This window comes from Mobula hypostoma, chromosome 18 (genome assembly GCF_963921235.1).
Source record: "Mobula hypostoma chromosome 18, sMobHyp1.1, whole genome shotgun sequence".
NCBI classification, from domain to species: Eukaryota; Metazoa; Chordata; class Chondrichthyes; order Myliobatiformes; family Myliobatidae; genus Mobula; species Mobula hypostoma.
The window spans coordinates 22,323,744-22,347,026 of NC_086114.1; the positions used below are offsets into that span (position 1 = coordinate 22,323,744).

The 23,283-nt window shown below is 41.7% G+C and overlaps 2 protein-coding genes across 4 annotated transcripts in view; one reads left to right on the forward strand and one right to left on the reverse strand.

The window, feature by feature from the left end:
- Positions 1 to 10,194, reverse strand: part of LOC134358391 (GTP-binding protein SAR1a) — a 38,003-nt gene extending 27,809 nt beyond the window's left edge. The window contains exons 1-2 of the mRNA XM_063070581.1: positions 10,061 to 10,194; positions 857 to 931 (exon numbers count right to left, since the gene is read on the reverse strand). Of these exons, the coding sequence (XP_062926651.1) occupies positions 857 to 914 (58 nt within the window). The 5' untranslated portion in view covers positions 915 to 931; positions 10,061 to 10,194. The remainder of the gene's footprint in view (positions 1 to 856; positions 932 to 10,060) is intronic.
- A 185-nt stretch (positions 10,195 to 10,379) lies between these two features.
- LOC134358389 (protein transport protein Sec24A-like) overlaps positions 10,380 to 23,283 on the forward strand; it is an 87,168-nt gene continuing 74,264 nt past the window's right edge. For 2 of the 3 annotated variants that reach the window (XM_063070575.1, XM_063070578.1), the window contains exons 1-2: positions 10,380 to 10,793; positions 19,800 to 20,450. In XM_063070575.1, the coding sequence (XP_062926645.1) occupies positions 20,357 to 20,450 (94 nt within the window). In that variant the 5' untranslated portion in view covers positions 10,380 to 10,793; positions 19,800 to 20,356. Of the gene's footprint in view, positions 10,794 to 19,799; positions 20,451 to 23,283 lie in introns of those variants that run through there. The other variant, XM_063070576.1, reaches the window with a different exon arrangement.

The window sequence follows — 23,283 nt, forward strand, 5'->3', positions numbered from 1 at the left end:
ATTTATGCTTTTCTTGTGAATGTTATATATCTGATGCAGTGCCTGTGACGCTGTTGTGAAGAAAGATTTTCATTCTTACATGAGCACACACTTGTGCATATGACAATGAACTTTGACCATTTCCAACGTTCACTGTTTAGTTCTTTGCAACTGTTCGAATCTGAATTTCACAGCTTTAACACATTTGTTTTCTCGTTCCCTAACTGTCCTCATTAATCTATCAACCAGATGGTTTCATAAACAACTTAACACCACGGACCACCTTCTCAGACATATTCCTTTTGTCAAGGGAAAAAGTGTTCTGCTGCTATTCATACGTTAATAGATTGGAAATAATTTATAGTTAAAAGTTCAGAAAGGTCCAAAGGTTCATTTTATTATCAAAGTATGTACGCAGAATACAACTCTGAAACCTGTCTTCTCCAGATAGCCATAGAATACTGAAAACCATATAAGTAGTTGAAAGAAAGCCATCAATCCCCCCCACATGAAAAGAACTGCAATACTTTGCAATTTATACTTATATAATTTACAAGTGATTTATACAAATTATTAACCAATTGATTCTATTTTTAATATTTTGAGAATTGAGAAAGCTTTCTCAAGCCATGCTTAGCAAGAATTTAAAACATATGACATTTTATAAAACTAGGCTTATACAACAATCGAATTAAGCCATGAATGTTGCCAAATCCATATTTAATAATGTCAAAGCTAATGAAGTCTCATGCTCCCAGAGCCAGATTAAGGTTACAAATAATTAAAATTACTTTCGTACAAATCCTATCCACAAACTGCAGTCACCAATTTCAGGGGAAGAGAACAACAGAGGGAAATGAAACTTGCTGCTACTTACCCAGGAACTGTAGCATGCTGGTGAATCCATTGTACAGCCAGTCGAGTAAGCCCGACATTGCTGAATCAGACAGACCTACAAAAGGCAAAAGACCAATTCAGTTAACTATCTTTTCCCTGGAAGTCAAATGTTTGTGTCAAATTGTCACAAGAACATGAAGAAGCTATTCACTCCTTTATGTCTATTGTATGATTCATTGTGATCATGGTTGGCTTATACCTCAACTCCAACCACCTGGTTTGGATTAATATTCCTCATCCGTCCAAACACCTATCAACTTCTTTGGAGCGTAGAAGGTTGAAGGGGAACTTGATAGAGGTATTTAAAATTATGAGGGGGATAGATAAGAGTTGACGTGGATAGGCTTTTTCCATTGAGAGTAGGGGAGATTCAAACAAGAGGACATGAGTTGAGAGTTAGGGGGCAAAAGTTTAGGGGTAACATGAGGGGGAACTTCTTTACTCAGAGAGTGGTAGCTGTGTGGAACGAGCTTCCAGTAGAAGTGTCGATATTGTCATTTACAATTAAATTGGATAGCTATATAGACAGGAAAGGAATGGAGGGTTATGGGCTGAGTGCAGGTTGCTGGGACTAGGTGAGGGTAAGCATTCGGCACAGACTAGAAGGGCCGAGATGGCCTGTTTCCGTGCTGTAGTAAGTGTTACATGGTTAATTTCGGATATAAAACTATTAAACTAGTTAATTGATTGCTATTTAGTGAGAGAGAAAACTATACATCACTACCTGTAGAACTGTATGACCCTTTGGATAAAGAAACATCTCCAAACTTTACAACTTAAAGGCCTGGGCTTAATTTTAAGACTGTCCCTTATTCTAGACTTCCTCAACCAGCAGAAATCAATACTATTTACCAAGCAGTTCCTTTCATTCTCCTAATCAGTTCTGGAATTTGTATTAGTATCATTAATGTTGTCCTCGACACTGAAACGGCTTATCAAGTGCCTTCTGCAAGTTCAGATATTCCAAACGCATTCTTGTTTATTACCTTATCATAAAATTAATTTTGGTTCATTACACAGCAACTTTTCTTTACAAGTCCTACATCTCCATAAAAGGTTAAATTTATAAAGCAGGCAGACGAAGAAATTGATGGGAGTGGCTGGCTCCAGTAATAGGGAAATAATCGCAGCAACTTATAATGTTTTAAAGTGCTTTGTTTTGCTTATGCAAAAAGACATTTATGCTTTCAGAGTAAAAAGAAATTAACACTGGGGTTTAAAATAAAAGCAATTAATATGCAATGTTCAGTGACAAACTAAATTAAAACAGATCTATTTTGATAGGTGAAGTTTACAGTGCTAGGGTCAGATTGGATCTGCTGTATTTCTAAAGGGGTAACAAGTGCCCTCTTCTTGTTGCTGCCATTGGGAAGGAAGTCCTGGAACATTAGGTCCCCACCACTATGTTCAGGAAAAGTTCTTACACTCAATTGTCAGGTTCCTAAACCAGCGTGGATAACTTCACTGAACTGATTCCACAACTTATGGACTCACTTTCAAGGACTATACAACTCATGTTCTCAATATTTATGGCTTATGTATATGTACTTGAACAATTTGCCTTTTGCACATTGGTTGTTTTTCTTTGTGTGCAGTTTTTCACTGAACCTATTGTGTATCTTTGTATTTACTGTGAATGCCCACCAGAAAATGAATCTCCGGGTAGTATCTGATGACATGTATGTACTTTGATAATAAATTTACTTTGAACTTATGAACTTTGAAATGGATATGGGAGCAGCTGCAGGTATCTTTTAGCAATTTATTTGGTGGGGGTGGGGGGGGGGTGCCAGAGATCCCATCAAGTTATCCTTCCACAGGCAGGTTAGGCAAATCACAGTCTTCTGGGTGAACTTCGAAGTTCTGATCACATCCAGGCAGGTGTTACAAGTGGGCCACGTTGCATGCCTGTAACCAGACTGCTGAAACAAGAACTATACTTCAAACTCCCATCACATGAAAAAGTTTCCAGAAGTCAGAAAATAATTCAAAAACACAAAAGATTCTGCACACGCTGGAAATCTTGAACAGCACACACAAAATGCAAGTTAAGCAGCATCTATGGAGGGAAATAAACAGTTGAAGTTTCAGGCCAAGACCCCTTCATCAGGACTGAAAATATTTTAAACTATCCTTGGAAACAAAATGGCAAAATCCTCACTAACTCCTGGGTTTTGTTGGCCTGTGTTGACTCAACAAAGAACGAATTTAGTAGCATAAAATGGATAAGGTTACATTGGAGGAAATCCAAAGGAGCCTCACCAGGCTAATTCCTGGGAAGAGAAGATTGTCATATCAACAGAGGCTAAACAGGTTCAGTCTGATACTTTGGACTTAGAAAAATAACAGCTGATCTTATTGAACCATGTAAAATCTTAAGAGGGCAAGTTTCACTAGTGGGAGAATCTCAAACAATGGGAACATGGTTTCAAGAAAAAGGTTAACAGTAATTGAAAACACAGATTTTATTTTCTTGCAGAGGGTCCACAGAATAGGAGGCTAACTCATTAGAAGTAGTTAAAGTGGAGGGAGGTACACTTTTGTAGGATCTGTGGATTGAGGGTAATGGAAATCTGGCAGAGAGCTGTTGAGGTTTGGGATAGATCTGCCATTATCATATTGAAAGGCAGGGCAGGTGGCCGGCTACTATTTTCTTATGTACATCCTGGAAGACATTTGAAACCTTAAGTCTGTGCAATAAGAGAACTAAGGGCAGATAGTGGGAGGAATACACAACTTCCCAAACACAGGATCCAGCACCATTGTAACTATTTGCAAAGGACCACCCAGCAGCCTTAGAGAAGTAAGTCACTCTCATTATCAAGGGACTGTCTGAGACTGAATATGTGAACCTGAACTTGAAAATGATCATTATAGTAATTAGGGCCTTTGAGCTGGCGAGATCCTGGCTCAGATCACACCATCTCTGGAATGGAATGGAATGGAATGGGATTGTGCATCATCCACTTCACGTGAGCCATGACCAGTTAATCGTTCTCTCCTCAAGCCTGAAGACCTAATTCAAGTATTGATAGTAGATTAGATTAGCTTTCTTTGTCACATGTACATCGAAGCATACAGTGAAATGCATCGTTTCGGTCAAATCAAGTAAGTAAGGATTATACTAGGCAGCCCACATAGCAAGCTCACAACTCTCTAACACTATCCTCTCCTCTTTGGAGGAAACCAGAGAACCTGGAGGCAACCTGTGCAGTGACGGGAACTCCTTAAGTGAGCAGTGGGAATTGAACTCCAATCTTACAGCTGGAGCACTGTAAAGTGTTGCACTAATGGCTATACTACTGTGCTGCCCCCAGGGACATGAAAACAAAAATGTAAGCAGAGTAAACACAGCACGATTGGAGACGTTGCCTTTCAGTTGAGGCATTAAGTCTCATCTCCCTTCTCAGGTATGTACAAAAGATCACATGCCACTATTTCAATGAACAGTGGGTGAATTACCTTTGCTGTCCTAATCAATATTTATCAAGCTTGTGCAAAAATTGGCTGCCTTGTTTGAACACTTGGCTGTAAGATGCTTTGGGTGTACAGAAAAGTACCTAAATTTAACTTTGCTCTTTTACTTTTGCTGGGATTGTACTCAAATAGAGGTTAAAAATATACCCATGTGAGATAAATATCTAAATTAAGTCTCAATCAAAAAATTACATACCCATGATTTTAACTTCAGTTGTAAGCAAAGTGCCAGAAGTGACTCTAGGAGATGTTCTTTGCAATGTGGAAACATGTCTAGGAAATATAGTCCTGCTGCTCGGAATGAAGGTGCAGTTTCACCAATGACTGAACCTTTCACAGTGGCTTACAAAATTAATTTAATTGGAATTTGGTACCTTTATGCTCCAAACAATCTGCCACACCAAAACTTTCATCTTGCAGAAGGAATTAGCTATAAGGACAACTATTAATAGTAGTGCTCACCAGGAATCACTGTTTAGCTGCTGTTAAGATCTAGATGATCATGAACAATATACCTCAGAAAATCACACAAAAGATACATCAAAAAACATTTTGTAGGTGGGGGTTGATGCAAGAGAGATTGAGCCACTGACTCTTTCAAGATAAGACCTTCACCATGATCGATCTAGGCTGAGGTAGCAATGATTGAGTCATATAGTTAACATCGAAAAAACATAGTCCTTTCAGCCCACTAACATCACGTATCTGCCTTATAAAGATTGATCAAGTACAACAAGCTGACATTCTTCATTCTTCGGTGAGGGTGATCTCCCTGAAATATCAAATCTTTAGATTGGGCTTGGCAGCAAAGATCCTGAGGATACAAGAGACTTACTCGTCTCTGCGTTGAACTGAGGCTGTGGACTCACTTTCCTCAATTTCAGTTCTGAATGCTATTTGCTTACCTATATTGATTGCGTGATTTGTTTCTTTTTTTTGCACAATTCGGCGGTTTTTAAAATGGGTTCTATTGTGTTTCTTTGTTTTGTGACTGTCTGTAAGGAGACGAATCTCATGGTTGTATATAGTATACATACTTTGATAATAAATGTACTTCGAACTTTGGACTGCAGATAGTGGGGCCTGGAGTAAAATACAAACTGCTGGAGGAACTCAGCAGGTCAGACAGCACCCACAAAGGCAAAGGCAGTCCTAATGCGGGTACTCAAGCGTCACTTTGCCTCTACAGATATTGCTTGACCAGCAATTTGTTTTTTGCTCGAGATCCTGAGGGGATGTTTTCCCAACTTGGGAGTCACAGTCTCAGAATAAGGGGTGGTTGTATATATAATCAAGGTGTGGAGAAGCATCCTTACTAAAAGTTGTGGATCTTTGGAATGGTCTCCCTAAAGTGGAAGTGCAGTACTGATGATGATGATGGTGGCATCTGTCTGTCTTGAAGGACAATGGACTGGAGTGACCCCTCCAGGACACAATCCTAGGCGGAAGGTATGGAGATCTTGGGATGCCCAGTCGTCAAGATCCCCCTTCTCTGCCTCACAGGTGTAGTCCAGAGGAGAGCAAAGCAATATGTTTGGCAGTAGCTTGGCTGCAGAAACTGACAGAAGAATGTTCAGTGACATCCAATTGCCTTCCGGTCTCTACTCCAGATTTTCTATCTGGGTTTACTCCCGTTGCCTTCGTCCCCCCCAAAGTTACCACCAAGGTAGTGGGGCTATTTACCCATAGATGAGGATCTGGTTCATGGGCACCAGGGCATGTCCACATGCTGAAGGGCCTGCATGATACACGTGAAGGGGCCAGACCTCTTCCCCATTTTCTGTAGTTCAGCTTGAGTCTGAAAGGAGTTTAGTTTCAGAGTGTCACCAGCGAGGACGCACTACACAAGCCTTGCTATTGGAGAAGTTACATACCATCAGTAAGATACTTAAGTATTCAACTCTCCTTTTCAGGAGATTGTTAACCAGCAAGGGGAAGCTGAAAGCGAGAGCAACAAGCTCTAGCCACTACACTACCACACTAGACACATCACAACAGCCTTTCGAGGTGTAGTACTACAGCGAGGACAACTACAGCAAGCTCAGCAGAAGCAGGTGGAAGGTAGTCTAGCAGCTCATGTAATGTTTTACAGTGCTGGCGATTGAGTTTTAATTCCTGACGCTGTCTTTAAAGAGTTTGTACATTCTCTCTATGACCATGTGGGCCTCCATCCAGTGCTCTGGTTTCTTCCAACATTCCAAAGGGTTAGTTGGTTGTGGGCATGCTATGTTAGTGCCGGAAGCATAGTACCAACATAGCATATGATATTTGCAGGTTGCTCCAATCACTCTGTTGGACAGCATTGGTCATTGACGTAAACTATACATTGATGTTTCGATGTACATGTGACAAGTACAGCTACAGCTAATCTTTTACCTTTATCAGAACACAAGGTCTTTTTGGTTTCCAGTTTTAATTTTGATTTGCTTTTGATGCCTCAAATATTCAACATATTCTATTTCTTTCAGCTATTTAACTGAATTTCCCTCAACTTTTCCCTACTATTGCTTCAGATGTTCCAGACAGTAGAAAATTCCACATTCTCACCTCTCTTTAAAGAAAGACTTCTGGTGAAATTCTTCTGGATGTATTTATGATCCCCATGTTTTGGATCATACATTTACAACAGCCATGCATTATCAGAATTATTATCACTGACTCAGATGACACGTAGTTTGTTATTTTGAAGCTGCAGTACAGTGAACTCAGCCAGCTCCATCACGGGCACAAGCCTCCCCACCATTGAGGACATTTTCAAAAGGCAATGTCTCAAGAAGGCGGCATCCATCATTAAGGACCCCCACCACCCAGGATATGTCCGCTTCTCAATACTACCATCAAGGAGGACATACAGGAGCCTGAAGACACTCACTCAACATTTTAAGACAGCTTCTTCCCCTCTGCCATCACACCTCTCAACAGGCAACGAACCCATGAACACTACCTCATGACTTTTTTTGCAATATGGTGGAGGAACTCAGCAAGCCAGGCAGGAGTCCTGATGAAGGGTCTCTGCCTGAAATACTGACTGTTTTCTCTTTTCCATAGATGCTGCCTGGCCTGCTGAGTTCCTCCAGCATTTTGTATGTGTTGCTTTGGATTTAATAATAATTATAATAAGTACTTTATTGATCCTAAGTGGGAAATTATTTTGTTACAGCAACATTTAAAAACACATTTAGCAATAATAATATAATATTAACTAATAAAGTACAGAGTAATAACATACACAATAATTTTCCAAGGTGCAATAATAATGTACGAAATAATAAAACAGATACTATTGTACTATGATGTGTGTTCGCTTGTTGCACAAAGGTGAACTACTGTATAAACTTATTGCATTTGGTAGGAAAGATTTTCTGTTATGATCCTTGTGACAATGGAGCTAAATGAGCGTTCAAAAGGGCGCTCCGCTGCTTATTCAGTAGGTCATGTAGAGTATGTGTCGGATTGTCCATGATGGGTAACAGTTTGTTTAGTGACATCCTCTCCCCCAACTCAAAAGAATCCTGGTTGTAGCCAAGCACAGATCCAGCGTTTTTGATGAGTTTACTTAGTCTCCTTGCATTACCAGCACCGATGCTCCTCCCCCAACTTAAAGCTGCAAAGAAGACTGCACTCGCTACAATGGACTGGTAAAAGATCTCCAGCATCCTGCTGCACACATCTGCAGATTTTCTCCTGTTTGTGTCATGAGTTTTTTGCTCTCCTTTGCATTAATTAATATTTCTTATTATAATTTATAGTATATTTTATGTATTGCACTGTACTGCAGTAGCAAAACACACTTCTCGACATGTCAGTGACAATAAACCTGATTCTGAAAAGACTTAAAATAACTATAAAATACAGAGATAAATAAACAATGCAAAAATAGGAATAATAAGGTAGAGTTTATAGACGATTCAGAAACCTGAAAGTGGTTGTTGGGGGGAGACACAGAAACTATTTAAGAATGGAATTGTTGGGACGGGACAGAAACTTGGGTTTATAGGTGCCCACTAAAGTTGTAGCAGTGGTGCGTGAAATCCATTCTTTGCACAAAGGAAAAGTTGCACATACAAAATATCCAAATCTACTTTGCAAGCACTGCAGTGGTACCTGTTCAACATGGTATCCAATGTAAGCACAGTAAACATCCACAAACAGTAGTAACATGGTAACCTGATTATCAGTGGACAAAAAGTGCTCATGACAGAGACTACTTCTCTGCTTTACTTTGAATGTTGTCATAAGATCGTTTGTATTCCAGCTGGAGGGCTTTTTGTTTAGTGTCTGAACTGCAAGAGATGAGGGATAGGGTGACAGATTATGACCAATGCATTTAGAATCCCATTCTGCAGTGATACCCTTATTGGATGAAAATGTCAAGGACTTGGAAAAGAGCCAGAATAGGCTGTCAGAATAGACTGAGAAACAAATACATTTAATTTGAAATGGTGCATATTTTAACAAAATATGATTAAAGTCTTTAAAAATAACAATGGAAATAGACTTTCCCTCCCTAGGTACCTCAAACCATCTATAACTTCAAATGAATTTCTCCCTTATTCCCCACCTTCTCCACTTCCGAACAGAATTCGAAACAATTCATTCCAATCTTCCCATAACCCACATTTCTTCCTATAACCACTCAACCCCCTTCCCAATCACCATTCCCTGCAAACCTACTTCCTTTTTCCCAATCTTCACAACCACACTCCCCATACCCCGAATACCTCCTCTCTATCCATCAAAAGTGGAATTTCCTAGTGACCAACCATTTTAATTCCTATCTCCATTCCCTTTTCAACATGTTGATCCATGGCCTCCACTTTTGCCACAATGAGGCCATTCTCAGGGTGAAGGAGCAACACCTCATATTCTGTCTAGGTAGCCTTCCACCTAATAGCATCAACATCTATTTATCCTTCCAGTATTTTTTCTCCCCCCTCCCTCATCTTCTATTCCCCACTTTGGCCTCCCACCTCTTCTCACACCCCCATGGATTCCCTCCTTTCTCCCGTGATCCACTGTCCTCTCCTATCAAATTCCTTCTTCTCCAGTCCTTTAACTTCCCACCCACCTGACTTCACCCATTACCCTCTAGCTATCCTTCCCCGCCCCCCGACTATTTTATTCTGATGTTTTCCTCCACTTCCTTTCCAGTCTTGATGAAGGGTCTCGGTTGAGACATTGACTTCTTGTTTACACATTTCTATAGATGCTGCCTGACCCGCTGAGATCCTCCAGCATTTTGTGTGTTGCTCCCCGTACCCTGCTCGTCAACTCGCATTGCCTCACTTTTCTCATACACTTTCACCTCCCTCCATGCACTTTATTTGCAACCCCCAACTACCCATTTCTTCCTTTCTTCTCTCCTCCCCTCCAAAGTTCCAACGTCTCAAGACATCCCCTACCTTCAGCCTCACTCCCTCACCCTAATACCCCCAGTCTCCCTCCACACCCACAATCCCCCCCCAAACACCACCTCCCTCACCTACCCCTCCCCACTACCACCACCCTAACCCCTCCGACCCCCACTGGACCCCACCTCCACCCTTTCCCCACGTCAACTCACCCACCGCTCCACCAACACCCCCTGACGGCAAATCTACGAAATCCTCCCACAAACCAGAGCCCCCTCCCTGCCGCTGTCCCTCTGGTACTGGGGGTCCGGGGCCTCGCTCCCACCTGCCCGATCCTCCCTCCTGCACCCTCTGACCTGGCGGCGCTTTTTCCCCGCCTCAGCCGCACTCTCTCCCTCGATCCACTCGCCGACAGCAGGGCCCGCTCCGCCGTCCCGGAACCACAAGACCGCTTCCGGGGGCAGCTGAGTCAGCTGATGGTGGGGAGAGGGACCGGGGGACGGAGGGTGGGAGGAGGGAGGACAGAGTGACCTGGGCGTTTTAGAGGTAACGGGTGGGGAAACGGCGAGAGGTTGAATTTCAATCCTCACAACTGTGCTATCGGTTCAATCTAAAAGATATGCCTAGTTGAGTCTGCCTCAATGGCCGCTGAATTCCTCGTCCACGCATTATCACTTCAGTCTATACTATTACATTCTTTGATAACCTGTAGAATTCTACTCTTTGTCGACTTGAAACCATCCAACACCATGATACCTGTTTTCTAGCTTGCTTCATTTGCATATCAGTTCTGTGTTTAATCTGTATTAATTCTGCTGGTGACCAAGATAGAAGAGGTCCAGTTATGATCTCCTGAACACCATCTCATGGGCGAATTCTGGACCAAACTTGAATCACTGAAGGATGCACGACAGCTGTGGCAGGGCTTAAATGCTATCACATCTTACAAAGTGAAACCAAATGACATAGGTGACAACAGTGATTCACTCCCTGATGAGCTCAATGCCTTCTGTGCTGACTTTGACCATCAGAACATGGAGGAACAACCACAGCTCCGATGACCTTGCAATTTCAGTCTCTGAGGCTGAGGTGAGAGCATCCTTCAGGAGGGTGTACCCATGTTAAGCATCCTGGCCTAGATGGGTACTGTACCTGGCTGAGTACTAAAGACTTGTGCCTATCACTTGTGGAGTGTTCACCAGTATAGTTAAATTCTCACTTTGGCAGTCTAAGGAACCCACCTGCATCAAGGAGGCTTCATTATTCTTATTCTTAGTCCATGTCAGTCTGTGTGTCAGAATAATACACTGCCAAGTATCAGCTTTGGCTTAGTAGCAGTTTTGTCTGAGTCTATATGAGATCAGAAGGGTGAAAATCTTGTGATCATTCATGATCTGATGGTATGACCCGTCTTGATGAAAGGGGGGTGGGTGCAGCTTGATGGAATGGTGTGGGGGTTGGTGGTGGGGTGGGTGCAGCTTGTTGGAACGGGGTGGTGGGGTGGGTGCAGCTTGGAGCAGGCTCACAGCCTCAGCCTTAGTGCAGCAAAGAACGGAGCGAAAGTTGTGGAACAGTGGGCAGGATCAGTCAAACGCTTGTCTCTGGCCCCGACATCCGGCCCGGCATTTAAATGGTCCAAACATTGGGTTGTTCCTTACTCTAAGGCTCAGGCAATCTATACCTAAGAGGTAACCTGATAGAAGTATATAATTTTATCGACTTCTATCGGGTCACCCCTCAGCTTCCAACGTTTTAGAAAATCAATCCAAGTTTGTCCAGCCTCTCATTATAGTTAATACCCTCTAATCCAGACAACATCCTGGCGAACCACTTCTATTCCCCACCCTAAGCCGCCACATCTTCCTTGTAATGTGGCAATCAAAATTGCACACAATACTCAAAATGTCGCGTAACCCAGGTTTTATATTGCTGACATGGCATCCTGACTTTTATCCCTCACATTCAACGTCAATGAAGGTGAGTGTGCCGTAGGTTTTCATTAACACTCTATCCACTTGTGTTGCCACTTTAAGGGAGGTGTGGACTCTTACCCCACAATCCCTCTGTATATCGTTGGATGCTCCTAAGGTTCTATGTTACGCCTAGGCCTTGTCTGCTCACCTGAATGGGCCCCAAGCTGCTTTTGCTGTGAAGAATATTCAGTTTCCTCTTGAAAAGGATGAGTGATCACAACTCATCTTTAAAAGACGAATACAAACCAAATTGGCTGAGCATTATCATGGAGTGAGTGATTGGCCTTTGGATCACCATAAGATATAGGAGACCATAATATACTGAAGCAATATATTGCTGGTAGAATCTCAGATGGAGACGAGGGCGTACAGGAGCAAGTTATACCAGCTAGTTGAGAGGTGTTGCAGCATCTTGCACTCAATATCTGTAAGACTAAAGGGTTAATTGTGGACTTCAGGAAGGATAGGATGAGGGAACACAAGCAATCCTCATAGAGGGATCAGAAGTGGAGAGTGAGCAATTTAAAGTTCCTGGATGTCAAGATCTCTGAAGGTCTAACCTGGTCCCAACATATTAATGCAGCTATAAAGAAGACAAGACAGTGGCTATATTTCATGAGGAGATTGGAGGGATTTGGTTTGTCATCTAAAACACTTGAAAACTTCTGTAGTTGTACCATGGAGAGCATTCTGACAGGCTGCATCACTGTCTGGTATTGGAAGTGTGGGGTGCTATTGCACAGGACGGAAAGAAGCTACAGGAAGTTGTAAGATTAGTCAGCCCCTTCTTGGGTACTAGCCTACATTATATCCAAGACATCTTCAAGGACTGGTGCCTTGGAAAGGCGGCGTCTATTATTACGGACACCCACCACCCAGGACATGACCTCTCCTCATTGTTACCGTCAGGAAGTAGGTACAGAAGCTTGAAGGCATACTGTTGGTGATCCAGGAACAGCTTCTTCCCCCCTGCCATACGATTCCTAAACGGACACGGAACCCATGAGTACTACCTCACTTTCTTAATGTATATTTCTGTTTTTGCTCTATTTTAAATCTATTTAATATACACATATATATTTAGTGTAATTGATTTTGCTGGGTCCATTGTTATTTGTCATCTATATCAATGATCTGGATGATAATGTGGTAAATTGGATCAGCAAATTTGCTGATGATACAAAGATTGGAAGTGTAGTAGACAGTGAGGAAGGTTTTCAGAGCCTGCAGAGGGACTTGGACCAGCTGGAAAAATGGGCTGAAAAATGGCAGATGGAGTTTAATACTGACAAGTGTGAGGTATTGCATGTTGGAAGGACAAACCAAGGTAGAACATACAGGGTTAATGGTAAGGCACTGAGGAGTGCAGTGGAACAGAGGGATCTGGGAATACAGATACAAAATTCCCAAAAAGTGGCGTCACAGGTAGATAGGGTCGTAAAGAGAGCTTTTGGTACATTGCCCTTTATTAATCAAAGTATTGAGTATAAGAGCTGGAATGTTATGATGAGGTTGTATAAGGCATTGGTGAGGCCGAATCTGGAGTATTGTGTTTAGTTTTGGTCACCAAATTACAGGAAGGATATAAATAAGGTTGAAAGAGTGCAGAGGAGGTTTACAAGGATGTTGCCGGGACTTGAGAAACTCAGTTACAGAGAAGGGTTGAATGGGTTAGGACTTTATTCCCTGGAGCGTAGAAGAATGAGGGGAGATTTGATAGAGGTATATAAAATTATGATGGGTATTGATAGAATGAATGCAAGCAGGCTTTTTCCACTGAGGCAAGGGGAGAAAAAAACCCAGAGGACATGGGTTAAGGGTGAGGGGGGAAAAGTTTAAAGGGAACATTGGCGGGGGGCTTCTTCACACAGTGGTGGGAGTATGGAATGAGCTGCCAGACGAGGTGGTAAATGCGGGTTCTTTTTTAACATTTAAGAATAAATTGGACAGATACATGGATGGGAGGTGTATGGAGGGATATGGTCCGTGTGCAGATCAGTGGGACTAGGCAGAAAATGGTTCGGCACAGCCAAAAAGGGCCAAAAAGCCTGTTTCTGTGCTATGGTTTCTATGGTTTTCTATGATTTACTTTTTTTTCTTTCTCTAATATCATGTATTACATGCTGCTGCTGCCAAGTCAACAAATTTTATGACACTTGCTGGTGATTATAAACCTGATCCTGATTCAGATTCAGAATTAGGCCATTTGGCTCATCAAGTCTGTTCCTTCATTTCATCATGGCCCCAATCTGCCTCCCCCCCCCCGTATCCCTTCATGCTCTGACAAATCAAGAATCTATCAACCTCCATCTTAGATATACATGCAGACTCAGCCTCCACACCTGCCTGTGGCAATGAATTCCACAGATTCACTACTCTGACTAAAGAAGTTCTTCCTCATCTCCACTTTAAAAGGACACCCCTCTATTCTGAGTCTGTGTCCTCTGGTCTTATACACTCCCACCATAGGAAACATCCTCTCCACATCCACTCTGTCGAGGCCTTTCACCATTCAATGGGTTTCAATGAGGTCACCCCTAATCTTCTGAATTCTCGTGAATACAAGACCAGAGCCACCAAGCGCTCTTCATATGACAATCTATTCAATCCTGGAGTCATTTTGGTGAAGTTCCTTTGACCCCTCTCCAGTTACAGGGTGTCCTTTCTAAGGTAAACTGCCCAGAATACTCTCAAGTGAGGCCTCACCAGTGCTTTATAAAAGATTAAAGTCTGTCACGAGCCCTGTAGCCCATCAGGCCGGTGCTTATGCCGGTTTCTGTGGCGTGATGCGACTCCCCCCCTCCGGATAGGATGCCAGTCTATTGCAAGGTTAACCCCCAGCATTTTAGCCGGTACCCATTCTCAGCTGGGTAGACTGGGGCATTGTGTGGTTAAGTGCCTTGCTCAAGGACACACATGCTGCCTCGGTCGAGGCTCGAACCCACGACCTTCAGATCGCTAGTCCAACGCCCTAACCACTTGGCCACACGCCACACAGTGTTTTATAAAGTCTCAGCATTACATCCTTGCTTTTATATTTTAGTCCTGGGTGTCAAGATCTCTGAGGATCTAACCTGGTCCCAATATATTGATGCAGCTATAAAGGAAGCAAGACAGCGACCGTACTTCATTCAGAGTTTGAAGGGATTTGGTATGTCAACAGCAACACTCAAAAACTTCTATAGATGTACCATGGAGAGCATTCTGACAGGCTGCATCACTGTCTGGTTTGGGGGAGCTACTGCACAGGACCGAAAGAAACTGCAGAGGGTCGTAAATTTAGTCAGCTCCATCTTGGGTACTAGCCTACAAAGACCCAGGACATCTTCAGGGAGCAGTGTCTCAGAAAGGCAGCATCCATTATTAAGGGCCCAGGGCATGCCCTTTTCTCATTGTTACCATCAGGTAGGAGGTACAGAAGCCTGAAGGCACACACTCAGCGATTGAGGAACAGCTTCTTCCCCTCTGCCATCTGATTCCTAAATGGACATTGAACCCTTGGACACTACCTCACTTTTTTAATATAAATTATTTCTGTTTTTGCATGATTTTTAATCTATTCAATATGTATATGCTGTAATTGATTTACTTATTTATTTATTTTTACTTTTTTTTCTTCTATATTATGTATTGCATTGAACTGCTAAATTAACAAATTTCACGACACATGCTGTTGATAATAAACCTGAGTCTGATTCTGATTTTTAAGATGAATGCTAGTATCACATTTGCCTTCCTCACCATGGGCTCAACCTCCAAAATAACCTTGAAGAAATCCTGCATAAGGACTCCAAGTCTCTTTGCACCTCAGTTTTTTGTATTTTATCTCCATTTAGAAACTAGTCAACTCTTTAATTTCTTCTGTCAGTGCATGACCATGTATTTCCCGATACTATATTCCATTTGCCATTTCTTTGCCCATTCTCCTAATCTGTTTAAATCCTTCTGTAACCTCTCTACTTCCTCAAAATTAGCTGCCCCTCCACCTATCTTTATATAGTCTGCAATCTTTGTAACCAAGCTATCAATTCTGTCATCCAAATCATTGACAAATAACATAAAAAGAATCGATGGCAACACAGACCCCTGTAGAACACCACTAGTGACTGGCAGCCAGCCAGAAAAGGCTCCCTTCATTCCCCCTCTTTGTCTCCTGCCAATCAGCCACTATTTTATCCATGTTAATATCTTTCCTGTAATACCAGGGGGTTGTAGCTCGTGTAGCATCTTGTCAAAGACCTTCTGAAAAACAAAGTACACAACATCAACCAATTTTCCTTTGTCTATCCTACTTGTTATTGCTTCAAAGAATTCTAATAGATTTGTCAGGAAAAATTTTCCCTTGAGGAAGCCATGCTGACTACAGTCTATTTTGTCATGTGCCTCCAAGTACCCCAAAACCACAACAATTGACTCTAATGTCTTCCCAACCACTGAGGCCGGACTAACTGGCCTATAGTTTCTTTTCTTCTGCCTCTCTCCCTTCTTGAAAAGTGGAGTGACATTTGCAATTTTCCGATCTTCCGGAACCGTTCCAGAATACAGAGGTTTTTGAAAGACCATTACTAATGCCTCTACAATCTCTTCAGCCACCTCTTTCAGAATCCTGGGGTGTAGACCATCTGGTCCAGGTGACTTATCTATCTTCAGACCTTTCAGTTTCCCAAGAACCTTCTCCCCAGTAATAGTAACTTCACACACTTCATGACCCCTGACACTTGGAGCTTCTAGTGTTTTCCACAATGAAGATTGATGCAAAATACTTATTCAGTTCATCCTGCAATTTAAGAGGAAGAAGCTAAAGTCAGATGTATTGGGGTTATAGTGGAGAAAAGGAAATTATGGAGGCATAAGAGAAGTTGGCTAATGTTGATTGGAAGGGGACACTAGCAAGGATGATGACAGAACAGCAATGGCTGGAGTTTCTGGGAGAAATTCAAAGGACAGGATAGATAAACCTAAAGAAGAAGTATTCTAAAGACAGGATGACACAACCATGGCTGACAAGGGAAGTAAAAAACAAAATAAAAGCAAATGAGAGGGCATATAATAGATCAAAAAATAGTGGGAAGTTAGAGGATTGGGAAGCTTTTAAAAACCAACAGAAGGCAACTAAAAAGCCATAAGGAGGGAGAATATTAAATATGAAGGTAAGCGAGCCTATTATGTCAAAGAGGATACCATAAGTTTTTTCAGATAGATAGAGAGTAAAAGAGAAGTGAAAGTAGATATTGGACCTCTGGAAAATTACACTGGAGAGGTAGTAATGGGGGACAAGGAAATGGCAGATAAAATAAAAAGTATTTTGCATCCATCTTCACTGTGGAAGACACTTTAAGTATGGTGGAAGTTCGAAAGTGTTACAGGGCAGGAGTGAGTGCAATTGCTATTACTAGGGAGAAGCTGCTTGGGAAGCTGAAAGATCCGAAGGTGAATAAGTCACCTGTACCAGATGATCTACATCCAGAGTGCTGAAAGAGATGGCTGGGAAGATTGTGGAGGCATTGGTAATGATCTTTCAAGAATCACTAAATTCTGTTATGGTTTCAGAGGACTGGAAAATTGCAAATGTCACTCCACTCTTTAAGAAGGGAGGGAGGCAAAAGAAAAGAAGTTATAGGCCAGTTAGCCTGCCCTCAGTAGTTGGGAAGATGTTGGGAGTAGATTGTGAAGAATGAGGGTCAGGGTACTTGGAGGCACTTGGTTAAATAGGTCAAAGTCGACATAAGAGGAGTTGGCTAAAGTTGATTGGAAGGGGACACTAGCAAGGGAAGATCTTGCCTGATAAATCTGTTGGAATTCTTCGAGGAAATAATAAGTAGGATAGACAAAGGAGAATCAGAAGATATTGTATACCTTGATTTTCAAAAGGCCTTTGACAAGGGGCTGCACATGAGGCTGCTTAACAAGGTAAGAGCCCATAGTTTTAAAGGAAAGATACTAGCATTGATAGAGCATTGGCTGATTGGCAAGAGGCAAAGAGAGGGAATAAAGGGAGCCTTTTCTGGTTGGCTGCGGGTGACTAGTGGTGTTCTGCTGGGGTTGTTGTTGGGAGCACTTCTTTTTAAGTTATATAAGAATGATTTGGATAATGGAATTCATGCCTTGGTTGAAAAGTTTGCAGGCAATTTGAAGATGGATGGAGGGGAAGGTAGTGTTGAGGAAGCAGGGAGGCTACAGATGGATTTAGACAGATTAAGAGAATGGGAAAAGAAGTGAAAGACGGAATACAGTGTCAGGAAGTGTATGGTCATGCACTTTGGTAGAAGGAACAAAAGCACAGAAAATTCTAAAATCCGATGTACAGGACTTGGGAGTCGTCGTGCAGGATTCCCTAGTGGTTAATTTGCAGATTGAGTTGGTGTTGAGGAGGGCAAATGTGATGTTGGCATTCATTTCAAGAGGACTAGAATATAAAAGCAAAAATGTAATGTGAGGCTTTATAAGGCACTGCTGAGGCCTCACTAGGAGTATTGTGAGCATTTTTGTGAGCAGACATCTTCAAAGGCAATGCCTCAAAAAGGCAACATCAGGCATTAAGGACCCCCATCACCCAGAATGCTCTCTCCTCATTGCTACCATCTGGGAGGAAGTACAGGAGCCTGAATACACACACTCAATATTTTAGGATCAGCTTCTTCCTGTCTGTGTGGCGCATGGCCAAGTGGTTAGGGCGTTGGGCTCACGATCTGAAGGTCGTGGTTCGAGTCTCGACCAAGACAGCACTGAACCACACACTGCTCCAGTCCACCCAGCTGAACGTGGGTACCGGCAAATGTTGGGGGTTAACCTCACGATAGACTGGCATCCTATCTGGGGGGAGTCTCTCAGTTGCTTCACGCCACAGAAACTGGCATGAGCACAAAGGCTCGGGACAGACTTTGTCTTTTCTTCCTGTCCGCCATCAGATTTCTGAATTGAAAATGAACCCATGAACACTACCTCACCATTTTTTGCTCTCTTTTTGCCATACTTATTTAGTTTAATTTTTTAATATATGCATATGTTTGTTTTTGTAATTCATAGTGTTTTATGTATTGTACTGTACTGCATCAAATTTTATGATGTACTGTATGCTGGTGATATTAAACCTGATTCTGTTTCAGATTCATTCATACAGACACATGGACAGGTCAGGAATGGAAGGATATGGATCATGTGCATGCAGATTTTCAGTTTAAATTTCATCATGGTTGGCACAGATATTATGGGCCAAAGGGCCTGTTCCTGTGCTGTGCCATTTGATGTCCTACATTTTGTAATAAGGTTTCTGTTAGTCATACTGGAAAGTAATTTTTGGAAGAAAATTAGGCTCAGTTATTTGAAGAGAATGCCTTATGAGAATAGGTTGAGTGAACTTGGCCTTTTCTCTCTGGAGCAACAAAGGATGAGAGGTGACCTGATAGAGATGTATATGATGATGAGAGGCATTGATCGTGTGGATAGCCAGAGGCTTTTTCCCAGGGTTGAAATGTCTAATGCAAGGGGCATAGTTTTAAGGTGTTTGGAAATAGATACAAGTGGGATGTCAGAGGTAAGTTTTTCACACAGAGAGTGGTGGGTGCATGGATTTCAGTACCAGCAATGGTGGTAGAGGCAGAACAATAGGGTCTTTTAAGAGACTCTTAGATAGGTACAAGGAGCTGAGAAAAATAGAGAGCTACGCGCTAGTGAAATTCTAGACAGTTTCTAGAGTAGGTTACATGGTCAGCACAACATTGTGGGTTGAAGGGCCTGGAATGTGCTGTAAATTTTCTACGTTCTATATTTTTTCTAGTCTTTTACTTTCAACTGTCAGTCATCTTTTAGTCTCAGTCCCGATGAAGCTCCAACATGCTATGCTTGACAAAAGAAAACAAAACTGTTCAAAGCTTCTTGTATTTTCTGTCCAGTATTTCACTAAATGGAAAATATCACCTTGCAATATCTGTGCAGGTGCAGGGTCTGTTTGTAGCAGAAAGAAAATGATACCAGATAAAATTAACTAAGACTAGGAAGGTAAATAAATGAAACATGATTTTATTTGAAATACTTCTGTCACAGCAGATAAATTTTCACACCTTGTGGCTGACTGGGCAGCAATTTTTGTCACTTACTTAACATTTGTCTGTTTTTGTCCAAGTTGCTAGCTCAGTACACATCCCAGCATGGATGGAAAGCATGCAAGGGGCTGCTGGATTCGAACCTGGGTCCATTTGCCTCGAAGTCCAGTGCTGAGGCCACTACACTGCTGACCGGCAAACACAAGAGATAAGTAATTTAATTTTAATGCCTGATGGAGCAAAGGCACTCGAATAACAATACAGTGTGTATCTTAAGACCAGACTTGATCAAAAATCTTGCTGAACTCTCTTGGGTGCAACAAATATTGAGAAGGAATTCAGGGTTTTATTGCTGTGTAGTGCCAATTATTTATTGTACAGCAAACAGTATGGTTTCAATACCCCAGGCTATGTCTGACAATGAGGTCATCAACATTTCCCTTGAGTGTAAGATAAAACCATGGTGGTGACAAGGGTGGGGCTGCCATGAGGCTGACGGAGGTTACACACTGCCAATGAGTGTAGAATGTATAATGTGACAGTCGATGATAAGCAGGGTTACAAGCACCATGTACCTGCAGTGTCAGTCACATCTGATAAATCTTACAGGTAACAAACTCTGGAACAAAGACAATGAATGTCGAAGAATGATGAATTGAGCCTGATTATGATGCCGGTCTTTCCTAAGTCCAGTAAACAACTGAAGAGGAGAATCCACCCATTGCCTTCAGGTAAGTACGTGCTTTTTATGTGGTTCTTCAGATGTTCTTAACCCCTTACAATATGCTGGTTTAATTACAAAATCTAGATAAGTTTGAAGTAAATTTATTATTGAAGTACCCATTTTCTTGCGGACATTCACTGTAGCTACAAAAACCCACAATAGAATCAATGAAAATCTGCATACAACAAAGACGACAAACAACCAATGTGCAAAAGAGAACAAACTGCACAAATACAAAAAGAGAGAAAAAGACAAAATCAAGAACCTGAGTTGTAGAGTCCTTGAAAGTGAGTCCTTAGGTTGTGGAACTGGTTCATTGTTGAGATAACTGAAGCTGAGTGAAGTTATCCCCTCTGGTTCAAGACCATTTCAGTTACTTTAGGTGTAATACAACTATCAGATCACCTGTTCCAATAGACATATCTTTTGCTCAGATCTGATTAGAAATCAATAAAGACATCAGTTGCAGGTCGTGCCACCACTTTTTGTTCATGAGTGCAGTTCTCATGATCTAACCCAAACCAGGTAGCTTCAAAATATAAATTATAGTCCCCACTGATTCTCTCTTTACTAGTATTTTTAAATCTATTTTCCCCTTTTCTACTTATGACACTTATTCTGTGGTCTTTTTATGTTCTTCTCTTTATTGGTCCTATCCCTCAATCGATATTAATAAAACAGATAAAGTTGTCTGTTCATTATCACTTTGCTATTTGTGAGCATTTACTGTGTTGCAAATTAATAGTTGTGTTTCTGAGGTTACAACAGCGAATATGCTTTGAAAGGACTTTATTTGGTCTTGAGCACATTATAACATTAGAAATGTGCTGTTGAAGTGCAAATCTTTTGTCTTATTATAGTTGGATTGCAGTTTTTATAATCTAGGTCAACCAGATCAATATTAATTTGTGAAAGTCAATGCAAGACGTGTGAGGAAGCTGAAAGGCAGCTTCTTTTTCAAATTGCTGCCCATCTGCTCACAAGGTTGGGAAGGAAAGAGTTTCACCTACCTTTGCTGCATTCCCAAGCACGGGCAGGAGTCTCACCTGAAGTGGAAATGGAGTGTAAAAGTTGGCGTTATCTATTCACTGGAAGGTCTGGAACTATTAGTAAATCATGTAACGCTGTGAGCAATACAGGAGAGATCTGCTATTCTCTGCTGTCACACAATCAACGCCCAGGGAGGTCAACTGGTATCCTGCTGAGCTGCCTGGACGCTGATTATTATAAACTTCATAGGAGATCTATCAATGTTCTGCTGCTTCAGTTGCACAACACTTCTGTCATTCATTGTGTAGTATGCCATTCTGAACAGGAACACAGGAGGGTTTTTAGCAGTACTGTATAATATAATTTTTTCTAACTCAGTGAGCAATGCCATAAGAAATCTACTAATAATAAAATACTTCCTATAAAATAGAGCATTTTAGCAGGATTGTAGGCTCAGGGAGAACTTCTATCCCACTGTTGTAAGACACTTGAATAGACTTCCTGCACAACAACGATGAACTGAACTCTTGATCTCTCAGTCCACTTTATCATGGTCTTTGCACCTTATTTGTCTGCCGCACTGCATTTTGTCTATAAATGTAACACTATTCTGGGTGTACAAGGTTATACAGTATGAGGCATAGATCGAGTGGGCAGCCAGAGACTTTTTCTCAGGGCACAAATGACCAATACAAGGGGGCATAATTTTAAGGTGATCGAAAGAGAGTTTAGTTGGGAGGTGTCTTTGGTAAGTTTTATATACAGAGTGGTCTGTGCATGGAACACCTTGCCAGACGTGGTGGTAAAGGCAGATATATTAGGAATATTTAAGAGACTCTCAGATTGGCACATGGATGATGTAAAAAATGAAAGGCTATGTGAGAGTGAAGGGTTAGGTTGATCTTAGAGTAGGTTAAAGTGTTGGCATAACATCATGGTTCAATGGGTCTGTACTGTGCTAATGTTCTGTGTCCTATCCTGCATTCTATTATTGTTTTCCTTTTATACCACTATACCTCAATGTACTTATATATGGAATGATATACGTATCTGAATGGCATGCAAGCAATGCTTTTGTCTGTACCTCAGTACAAGGGACAATAATAAATAAGTAATGAATTACTATTGTTTTTGCAAAGTGGACTGGAAATTGTGTGAGGTAGGCTCTTCTGAGAATGGCTGATACCTACAGCGTGGCTCATTCTGATATCATTGCCCTCTGAATGGAGACAGCAACCGAGTGTACTTCAGGGTTATTACACAGAGTTATCAGAATCAGGTATAATATCACTGGCATATGTTGTGAAATTTTTGCAGTAGCAGTACATTGCAATACATAGCAATAGAAAAGAAACATGAATTACAGCAAATATATATATATCAAATAGTTAAGTTAAATTAGTGCAAAAATAAAAATAAAAAAAGTACTGAGGTAGTGTTCATGGGTTCTATGTCCATTTGGAAATCGGATGTCAGAGGGGAAGAAGCTGTTACTGAATAATTGAGTTTGTGCCTTCAGGCTTCTGTACCTCCTTTGTGATGGTAGCATTGAGAACAGAGCATGGCCTGGTTGATGGGGGTCCTTAATGATAGATACTGCTTTTTTGAGGCATCCCTCCTTGACGATGTCCTGGATACTATGGAGCCTAGTACCCATGATGGAGCTGACTGACCTTACAACGATCTGCAACTTATTTCCATCCTGTGCAATCGCCGCCCCCGCCCCCCCCCCGCATACCAGATAGTGATGCACAGTTCGAATGCTTTCCACTGTACATCGGTAGGAATTTGTGAGTGTCTTTAGCTTCACACCAAATCTCTTCAAACTCCTAATGAAATGTAGCAGCTAT